The sequence below is a fragment of the Lactuca saligna genome, chromosome 5, assembly GCF_052625555.1.
Source record: "Lactuca saligna cultivar CGN05327 chromosome 5, ASM5262555v1, whole genome shotgun sequence".
In the NCBI taxonomy this organism is placed as follows: Eukaryota; Viridiplantae; Streptophyta; class Magnoliopsida; order Asterales; family Asteraceae; genus Lactuca; species Lactuca saligna.
Genome location: NC_136421.1, coordinates 19146704 through 19157953, shown reverse-complemented (window position 1 = coordinate 19157953; position 11250 = coordinate 19146704). Strand labels below are relative to the sequence as shown.

The 11250-nt window shown below is 36.0% G+C and overlaps 1 protein-coding gene across 1 annotated transcript; it reads left to right on the top strand.

Annotated features, from left to right (window-relative positions):
- The first annotated feature begins 634 nt into the window (after positions 1-634).
- Positions 635-3833, top strand: LOC144998670 (Transducin/WD40 repeat-like superfamily protein). Its single transcript, XM_078958400.1, has 13 exons — positions 635-751; positions 837-944; positions 1059-1174; positions 1317-1346; positions 1436-1572; positions 1677-1856; positions 1951-2014; positions 2117-2224; positions 2343-2496; positions 2663-2752; positions 2902-2957; positions 3115-3172; positions 3334-3833. Exons 2-13 carry the CDS (start codon positions 863-865, stop codon positions 3687-3689), a joined length of 1431 nt encoding a protein of 476 aa, XP_078814526.1. The 5' UTR covers positions 635-751; positions 837-862; the 3' UTR covers positions 3690-3833.
- Positions 3834-11250: the final 7417 nt, after the last annotated feature.

The window sequence follows — 11250 nt, the reverse complement described above, 5'->3', positions numbered from 1 at the left end:
GGAAAAAGAAGAAGACAAACATCACTAATAAAATGAAAAAATGATAGAAATTGATAAATCAGACCATTAAGAGCATAGAAATATTAGTAATCCTGATATTTTAATACACTAACCTGATATTTGATTTTTTAAGCGTTGCAGAATCAAGAAGAATAAAGAAGAATAATTTTGCAAAGATTACTATGAAGCAGAATTTCTATGGAGCATAATGGTAAAAAGAAAAGAACCGTATGAATGGTATTTACGTTTGAAAAGTTTTTATGAATCAATAAGAATCAAGAAAATTACGTTTGCAAAGAATAATATTGCAGATTTTTAGGGATTTAATTTGCAATCAAAATAAACAAACTTTCAAAATTAATCGGGTTTTTCGAATCTGAATATTAATTAACATATTTGTTTGCAGATTTTTCCGGAATTATTGAATTTGGTTTGTATGGCATTTACGTAAATATAGATGAATAAAATGAGCGGGAAAACTCTATTTTGGAGGTCTTATAGATTGACACGTGGCAGAGTTCTACTTATTTATTAGAATTAGGATTACAATTGGACTTGGGTGTTGTTTTTAGTTGGGCCTAATTGACTGGGTCTGTTACATCATTTGTGCTAAATGTACCATATAGCCCAAAGGGTTTTTCGCGTATTTCATCTACTCAAGCAACGTGTTAACGGAAAACAAACCTATTCCGCGGCTGCCGTCGTCAGCTCCGCTACCGCTACCGCCACCACCTTCTCCATTTGCAGTAACGTAAGTTCTCGTCTTCCCTTCACCTCTCTTTCCTTCTGTAAATACTCATCACCTAGTGAAGTATTCTTCTGTACTTCATCATTAGCTAAGCTGTAATTCAGAGGTGGAAAAATGCCACGAACAACCACAGTAGAATCTGCTGGCTGTCCTCCACTTCGCGCCCTAACTTTCGATGTTCTCGGTCTCATCAAAGGTTTACTTCAACGATATTAGCTTATTTGCGTTTGAGTTTTATCTTCCTGTATTGCTAAGCATTTATCAAATCATGAATTGTTCACATAGTTTTTGGTGTATTTTATGATTGTAGTCACTGAAGCACGAAGTAAGCTAGGAGGAGTTCCTAAGGTGGTCGAGAGATGGGGGCAACCGGAATCCTCTCGATGCGTGCTTGCTGCTTCTACTAATGACCGTAAAATCGACCCTGTATGTTCTAGATTCCACCATATGATACTTCATTTCAAAATTTTAGACACTTGTGTATATTAGACATCGAATGTAATGATTTTTCATTTGAAAACTGCTATTTACAGCTTTTAATCCTATATTTTTTTGCAACATTTTGCAGTTGTTAGCTGTTGCAAGGAAAAGTGGTGTGGTAAGGTTTATCCATCAGTTCATCCATGCTTGTTTAAGCACTTCCATTGTTTGTTGCCTCTCTAATATTTACTTTTCCCTGCCAAACAGATCGAGTTGATTAGCTCCATCAATGGTGATCTTCGAGTTTCACTTCCTAGTGGCAACCAGGCTGATGTCCAGTCTCAAGAAGATAATATTGTTGGGTTGCATTTGTTCAAAAAGCAAACATCTGAATCATCATCCAGGTATCTGTCAAGATCATTACTTCTTTTCCCATTTAATTATGATATCAAATTCATATGCAAGTAACAATTTGATCATTTATATAATCTCTTGTGTTTTAAATTAGGTCATGCACCTTGCTTACATGCACAACAAAAGGGCTTTCAACCCTGAGATCTTTTACAATACCAAAATCACCAGGAGACTCCACTAGTGACGACACTCAAGTCACATGGAATGTGTGTGCAGCTGGTAATGTCTTATGTTGTAAAGTGGATGATAATGAAAACTATGCCTTATTTGGAGGGTTAGTTTTTCTTTTTCTTTTTATATATTTTATTCTTCATATATTAGCTTTCAAATACTGATATAAAACAATTGACAAATTTTCTGTATATCAGGAAAGGAGTAGAAGTTAATATATGGGATCTTGCAACACATACGAAAATCTGGACAGCAAAATCAGTAAGCCAATCTGTTCTTCTTTTTGGCATGTTTAAGTTATATAGGCTAAGGCCTTCTCTATCAATTTGTCCACCATGTGATTTTCCTTATTTACCCCTGCAGCCTCCTAAAAACAGCCTTGGGATATTTACACCAACCTGGTTTACTTCAGCCACGTTTTTATGCAAAGATGATCACCGCAAGTTTGTGGGGGGCACCAACAGCCATCAGGTCCTTTTTTTTAAAGAAAGCATATAATATTCATTTGTTCATTATTATTATTTATATGTTGAAAATTGAAATAACATGAATATGTTAAATAGAGGTCTAAATAAAATAGTATTTTTAGGTACGTTTGTATGATATGGCTGCTCAAAGAAGACCTGTGATGTCATTTGATTTTCGTGAGACACCAATTAAAGCAATCACTGAAGATCAAGATGGCAATACAATTTACATTGGGAATGGATCTGGTGATCTTGCATCTGTTGACATACGCACAGGTACACAATTCTAAAATATTTCTCTTAGACAAGGGCAATTTCGTCAATTTACTGCCCCGTCCAGAAAAATGTATGTTATTTTTTTTTTTTCTTGACATGACCAAGAAACGAATGTTGACATTTGTTTAATGCGATTTAATTTCAAGTTAGTAATTTTTTACTGAAGGGAAACTATTGGGATGCTTTTTGGGGAAATGTTCCGGAAGCATCAGATCAATAGCCAGGCATCCTGATCTCCCAATGATAGCTTCTTGTGGTGAGTTTTTTTTTTTCTTTCAAGCCCTTCATATTTCTTTTTAAATTACTAATACAAAAAGCACCTAATAGAAAAAAGTCAGTGAAAAGAGGTTTTCTCCATTTTGACATTTAGTCCTAACCTTTTTACAAAATTTGATGGTATTGTAGGACTTGACAGCTATTTGCGCATATGGGATATAAAATCAAGGCAGCTACTCTCTGCGGTATGTAAAGATTTTCATATTAAACATTTTGAATTTTTTGGATTTAATTATAGTTTGAAGATGGATGGATTTGTAAAAGATTTCCTTTAAAAAAAGGAAATTGTATTTGTAACTACTATTTTTAATTGTGTTCTAAGTTGTTGGAGAATGAATGCAGGTTTTCTTAAAGCAGCATCTCACAAATGTCGTCTTTGATTCTCATTTTAATGATGAAGGTTAGTAATTGATTGTCCTCTTGCCCTTTTTAAACCGTGTTTGTTACTTAGGACAAGTGAAAACATGTTGTACTAAAGCAAAAGACGTGAATGCCCTTGTCATCCCCATTAGGGAAAAAATAGATAGCTGACACATTTTGATTGTCAATCTGTGTGAACAGAAGTTGCAGCAGCTTCTGTGCCTCCAAGTGAACCAAAAGAAGAGGATGAGCTAATAGAAAGAGATGAGGAGTCCAAATCACGCAATGTTGTTAAACGGAAAAAGAAGAAATCCAAATCACGCGATGTTGATGATGATGAATCACATTCTGTTAAACGAAAAAAGTCGAAAAAATCACAGAATGAAGATGATGATGTTGATGAAGGGCCACGTTCAAAAGAAAAGAAAAAGTCCAAAAAAGCAAAGAATGTAGACAACTACGAGGAAGGATTGCTTTCTGTTGAACATGAAAAGCTGAAAAAAGTAAAGGGTCGAAAATCAAAGAAATCAAAAGGCCAAAGGGTTGATTTGGAATGATGTATGATTTAAGAAGAGAATTGGTGATAGTTTAAGACAACAACAGTTTTGGAGTTTCTGATTGAACATGGTTCTTGGGGGATTATTGTTTTTGTGATATTGACTAGAAGGCATTGTTTGTGAGAATTAGTAAATTTTAACAAATTATAAGGGGTTAATTGCAAAAGAATGCTAAGTATTTTTATCATTAATACATAATTTAAATTTTCAACCATTAGCTATGTTTGGCGGACTAGCTGAAAAGCTAGCTATTAGCTGAAAAACTAGTTGTTAAATAAAAAACTAGTTGATAGCTGAAAAGCTAGCTGGTAAAAAATAATGTTTGGTAAAACTAGCTGAAAAGCTAGCTGAAATATATAAAATTACATAAAAGGACATGTAAGAATATGTATTTCTATAATTAATTAAGGGGTGTATTTGGAAAATTTAAAAAAAAAACTCCTAAAAAGCTAGTCTAAATAGTTTTTCAAAAAGCTAGCTTATAAGCTATTTTTTGGCTTACTAAACACGACAATATAAAAAAACTTAAAAAATAAATTAGCTTATCAGCTAGCTGTGGCGTGGCAAACACAGTCTTAATGCGACAAGCTGTATTTTTTATGGAGTTAATTATTTCAGTGGTCAAAAATAGAAACTTAATATCAGACAATGACAATGTTTAGTGTTTCTTTTACAATATGTTCATAAAATATGTAAACGAAATAATATTTTTTTTAAGGCAACACTTGAAAAACCTAACAAATTTTCATTTTTTCTGGTGGCGTGGCTAACTATCAGAAAAACCGCAAGAATGTGGCCAAATATAAGAGGGAAAGGAATATAACTTATTAAAATAATTGATTGGTTAAATAATCTATTTTATTTAAATGCTAAAAAGAACTCTTTAATTTATTTAGTTTGCTTTATTTAATAAAACCAGTTATTTATTTATTAGTTTTTTTGGTAAATAAGAAATATATCACTTGCAAGTATCCCATTATTTATTTTCATATATTTTAATATTCTTTGTATGTGACCTTGTAGATCCGTGTATAATTAATAGCATAGTAAATTCATTGTTTATTGCATAGTAGATCTTACAAACCGGCCTTAAATATGAGTTGTCTACAGACATTAAACAAGGCAACATTCAAAGTGTAACGTATCATAACTATGATCGTCACCATATATTCTACAAGTTTGGCTTATACTGCCACTAAAAGCGATGAAAACATGAACCTAGGAAGTGTTTTGAATTGAGTTTTAAAATGAATTAGTAACTTATTAGTTTTTTGCCACGGTTATAATCCAAAATGTGTGTTTGGTATTTAAAATTAGTTTTTGCCACCGTTACTAAGAAGTTGTTAAGATGTCATTTTCAACTAAATTCTTAACATTTATCTATAACTTCTTGATATAAAACAACAATAATGTTCTTATTTTTAACCTAATAAATACATGACTCCTAATTTTGGATAAAACGAAGTTTCTTCTTCTTTTGCATATATGATGGGCTCTCTCTCTCTCTCTCTCTCTCTCTCTCTCTCTCTCTCTCTCTCTCTCTCTCTCTCTCTCTCTCTCTCTCTCTCTCACACACACACACACCAGCCATCCTAAAAACAACTTTCATAAAAATTCACATAAACCAATTGGACATGTAATTCTATAATGGTTAAAGGAAGAAAGCAACTCACGCTGCCTTGAAGTTGCTCGCTTTTTTACCTTATTTTGACAAGACCATTGATTTAGTTTTTGGCATATAACTTCCTATAAATTATAGTAACTTCCCATATTTGTTGTCCTTATCTAGGCTTGGACAAGGGTATTGATCAAGATTGAAATCAAATCCATCATCCGATCTATTTAGTCGGTTTTGGTTTACATTGGTTCAGTTTTATATTTTATATTTTGATATTCGGTTTAGCCGATTAAACCGAATAAGAATATATACATATATATATATATATATATATATATATATATATATATATATATATATATATATACACTCAAGGTCCGGGAAGAGGATATACCCAAAACCGTTTTCCGAACTCGTTACGGACATTATGAATTTGTCGTAATGTCGTTCGGTCTAACGAATGCCCCTGACGCATTTATGGACCTAATGAACCGAATCTATCGACCATTCCTCGACAACTTTGTTATCGTTTTCATTGACGGCATTCTACTCTATTCCCGAAGCGAAGAAGAGCATGGCCAACATCTCCGACAAATCCTGGAAACGTTGCGGACGAAGAAGCTATACGCAAAACTCTCCAAGTGTGAGTTTTGGCTTCGTAGCGTGAACTTCTTAGGTCATGTTGTTAGTCGGGAAGGAATACATGTGGATCCTTCTAAGGTCAAAGCCGTTGAAGGATGGGCAGTTCCGATGACACCCACAGAAATTCGCCAATTCTTAGGCCTAGCAGGCTACTATAGGAGGTTCATTCAGAACTTCTCTAAGATCGCCAAGCCACTTACCTCGCTTACACAAAAGGGCGTACCATTCAAATGGACGGACAAACAAGAAGTTACATTCCGAACTCTGAAGCAAGCACTCTGCAGTGCCCCGGTACTATCTCTACCAGAAGGAACGGAAGATTTCGTGGTCTACTCGACGCGTCAAATCAGGGTTTAGGTTGCGTTCGCATGCAGTGCGGAAAGGTGATAGCTTACGCCTCCCGCCAACTAAAGACACACGAAGTGAACTATACAACCCACGATCTGGAATTGGGAGTAGTGGTCTTCGCTATGAAGATTTGGAGGCATTACCTCTATGGTACGAAGTGCACCATCTTCACGGACCACAAGAGTCTCCAACACATCCTGAATCAAAAAGAGTTGAATATGAGACAAAGAAGATGGGTTGAACTATTAAACGATTATGAGTGTGAAATCAAGTACCACCCAGGCAAGGCTAATGTGGTAGTCGATGCCTTGAGCCGGAAAGAGTACTTTAATCATCGTGTGAAAACTCTCTCAATAACCATCCAATCTCACCTAACCACTCAGATCAGGGTAGCCCAGTCAGATGCCATGAAGGCGGAAAACAGAGCAAGCGAAGCATTACGCGGAATGGAGAAGAATCTAGAGGTAAAAGAGGATGGAGTATACTATTTCATGAACCATGTTTGGGTCCCTAAACTTGGAGGATTTAGGGAGGTAGTCATGAATGAAGCTCACAAGACGCGATACTCCATCCATCCAGGTTCGGAAAAAATGTACTTGGATATTAAACAACATTATTGGTGGCCTAACATGAAGGCAGAAATTGCCACATATGTCAGCAAGTGCCTTACTTGCGCCAAAGTAAAGGTGGAATACCAGAAGCCCTCAGGGTTATTATAGCAACTAGTAATCCCCGGGTGGAAATGAGAAGGGATTTCTATGGACTTTGTGACCAAGCTACCCAAGACGTCAGATGGATTAGACACTATATGGGTAATAGTTGACCGACTGACGAAATCCGCCCATTTCCTACCAATAAAAGAATCCTACAAGATGGAGAGACTGACACGAATATACATCCGAGAAATCGTGAGGCTTCACGGAGTACCAGTGTTTATCATCTCATATAGAGACAGTAGGTTCACTTCATGTTTTTGGCAATCACTTCAGAAAGCACTTGGAACCCATCTCGACATGAGCACCACTTATCACCCACAAACGGATGGTCAAAGCGAACGAACCATCCAGACGCTCGAAGACATGCTTTGCGCATGTGTGATAAACTTTGGGAAGTCTTGGGATACCCACTTACCCTTGGTTGAGTTCTCATATAACAACAGTTATCATTCAGGCATCAAGGTCTCCCCTTTCGAAGCGCTATATGGACGTAAGTGTAGATCACCGTTGTGTTGGGTTGAGGTGGGCGACACCCAGCTAGCAAAGGAAATAGCATCGTACAAGGCGTTAACGGGACCAGAGATCATACGTGAAACAACAGAAAAGATAGTTCAAATCAGAGCTCGACTACAAGCCTCGCGCGACCGACAAAAGAGATATGTTGATAAACAACAAAAGCCCTTAGAGTTTCAGGTCGGGGATCGAGTACTGTTAAAAGTTTCACCCTGGAAAGGGGTCATTCGTTTCAGAAAACGGGGAAAACTGAACCCACGATACATTGGACCTTTCGAGATCATTGCCCGAATAGGTCCAGTGGCGTACAAACTGCAGCTACCCGCTGAGCTAAGCAGTGTACACCCCGTGTTCCATGTTTCTAATCTAAAGAAGTGCCTATCAGATGAAACTCTCGTCATTCCCCTTGAAATCAATGAGAATCTCATGTTCGTGGAAGAACCAGTCGAAATCATGGACAAGGATGTGAAGCGTACTAAGCAAAGTCGCATCCCGATCGTGAAAGTACGGTGGAACGCGAAGCGTGGGCCATAATTCACGTGGGAACGCGAAGACCAAATGAAGCAAAAGTACCCTCATCTATTCTAGAATTCTCAGATCTAGCTTTCAAAAGAATTTCGGGACGAAATTCCCTCTAACGAGGGGATGATGTCACAACTAGAAAATTTTGTGTCTTGTAACTACAACACTTATGTCAACTATGAATCAAAAACATGAAAGCATGCATGATGCTTACTCTATGACAACAGAATTTCAATCAAACACCTCATACAAGCATTGCAAATAGTCAACAAGCAATTAGAAACCCTAGAAGTTCTTGTTTAAGTCCATTTTGAACTAGGACTTCCTTATTTGGCCCAATGGACCAATAAGCTTCCAATTTGACTATCTTGGGCTTAGAACTCTTAAATGGGATCTAATTGGACCCACTTCCATTTATTTCAATATTTTGGGCCATATTGGGCCTAGAATGAAATAAATTATTTAAATGAACCATATTGGGCCATAATTAACCTAATTTAGCCCTAATAGGTCATAAAAATCACATTTATATTTATTTGAACCAAACATCACTTAACATAACCATGAAATAGGCTTAAGCATACAAGGCCCAATCCTTTTCTTTTTCCCTCTTCAAATCTCGGCCCGAGCCCAACCCAAAGAATGAAGAGTTGACTTGTGAGATTGCCACCTCATTTATACATCACATACCTCCATGCATGGACCAACATGCATCTAAGTTAGTCATCTCAACTCTCTATCTCTTCTTCTTGATTCTCGGCTGAGAGCTCCCAAACATACACACTTCATCCAATTTTTATTAAACAAACTTTCTCAAAGAACATTCTCACCTTTCTTCATCAAATTTTCGAGAATCAAGAGCTTTTCAAAGAGACTTTCCACAAAAATCATCATCCAAGGTAAGTTTATATTTAGATTTATGATCTAGACTCTTAGTTTATCAAACATCTCATCTTAACTCAAGCAAATTCATGATCTAACTCCCTAGAATCATCTAAGTTCGAAAACTTCCTCAAAATGTTGCTAGGGCCGAAATCTTCTCTCAAATCTTCATCAAAACCAAATCCAAACCACAAGGTGAGTTTCGTACCCCTTCTTTTCGGTTTTTATGAGTTTTTATGGGGGAGAATACAAGTAAATGTGTAGATCTGTGTGTAAATGTATGCTATGTGTGATTTGATGCATGTATGTGTGTGATATCTTGTGTTTGTGATGAATATGTTATTCAACAAGTGTGTGAAACCGAGATCTAAAACATGGGAAGGGAAATAAACCTAACCTAAACCATTTTACACTAATCAAGTCAAGAAAAATAGTTCATTTGGTTAGGATGAACATATTTGGACATAAAACCCATTTTTGGGCTTAAATTGTCAAAAATACAAAACTAAGGGCCCAAACCGACAAATTATAATTTTATGGAGGTTCAAAAGGGTCCAAACAGTTTCTATAACAATTTTTCTGAACATCAACATTTTTGAGGGGCTTAAAATGTAAATTTTGAATTTAATGGGCTAAATTTGGGCTTTTCGGCCCAATGAGCCCAAATTGTGAGATTTCTAAGATGGAGGGGCTGAAAAGGAAGTTTTCTGTAAAATAGGGGGTTTAAAGTGTATTAAAACCATTTCAAAGGTCAAAAATGATTTTCAAATTCAAAAAGGATAAAAAATGTAAAAAAAATATATTTTGGGCCAAAATTGACAAAGTTGCAAAATTGAGGGTTCTAACCGAGAAACTTCATTTTGGAAGGACTTAAGCTATTTACAAAACAAATTTGGGCTAAAAACATCTTCTAAACATGTTATGATACTAAAGTGTCAAGAAAAATGGTTTAAGGACTAAAATGGAAATTCGTTTATATAAAGGATTAAAAGTGTTAACTTTATAAAAAAAAGGGTTGTAAAAAGATAAAAATCTTACTTTTAAACAAACAAATCCCTTAAGACAAAATACGAGATCCATGACTACCGGCAAAACGTAATAACGAATACACATTCAACAACTAATATCGTTACCAAATGAATTGATTCGGTCTCGAATCAAAAACAAAATAAAATTCAATAAACCATAGTACTTCAATAAACACGTGATAACTACGAGGAGTCAATATTCAATCTTTGGGCTTGAAAGTTTCAAATCGTGCTTGTTGGGCCTTGCTAGCCAATAGCATGATCTTTGGGCCTGAAGGGGACGCGCTTACATGTTAATGGGCCTTCTATGACCTAATTCCATGTAAGAGGACTTTCAATAGCTCTATCATGTTGTTGGGCCCCAAGGGCCCATTAGTATTGCTAGCGAAGTCGAGAAGTCAAATGCGAGTCGGGCCAAGTGCATTTCGCATTCCCGATAGCCTTGAATGACTTATGGAAATAAATGAGGCTTCTTACCCTCCTTTCTCCTCGGTTGTGGGGCTATGAGAAACCGAGTAAGCAGATTCGTGACGTTAAACAAGAGAAGTCAGGGTGGTTGGATTATGTGAGTAGTATGGATGACGCCTCAAGGATCGTTCATAATTTGTAGTTATAAACTAGTCATTTTCAATAATGCGTGATTGTAACAACTCACAACCCTTAATTAATCCAATGTCACCTGGGTAATAAAAACAATTGTCGTATCGGTATAACAATAAACCAGTCATGTAATTTACGCATTGGGACAACATCGGGTTTTCCCGGGGAGTTCAACGTTTTAACCTATGTGATGTATACAAAGTTCAACAATTATTCATGTTTTCAAAATCGATAAGCATATTTACGGATCTTCACACTTTTTTTTACAAATACTCTTTTCAGAAAATATCGGATTTTCTGGGTTTGCAATCTTCACAAAAAATCATTTTTCCATAACATTACTTATGAACTCACCAACATTTCATATGTTGACCATTTTCAAAATAACTTGTATTCTCAGGTAACAGGTAAACAGAAGAATATGTATCAAGTTATGTCATGGTGTTTTGCTTAGATTAATGATCAAACGGTTTATGTTGTGGAATTGTAATGTTTAAAACAATGTACTGAATGTAAACAATATCAGTTGTAACATTTCAATGCATGGTGATGAATGATGTTATGATTCATGTATAATCATTGTGATGGTATTCAATTAAGTCACAAGAGCCCTCGGACGTTTCCGCCGTCTGGTTCGGGGGTCTGACAATTAAGACTTTTCATAAGATCTTAGCTCGTTCATGGAGCCATAG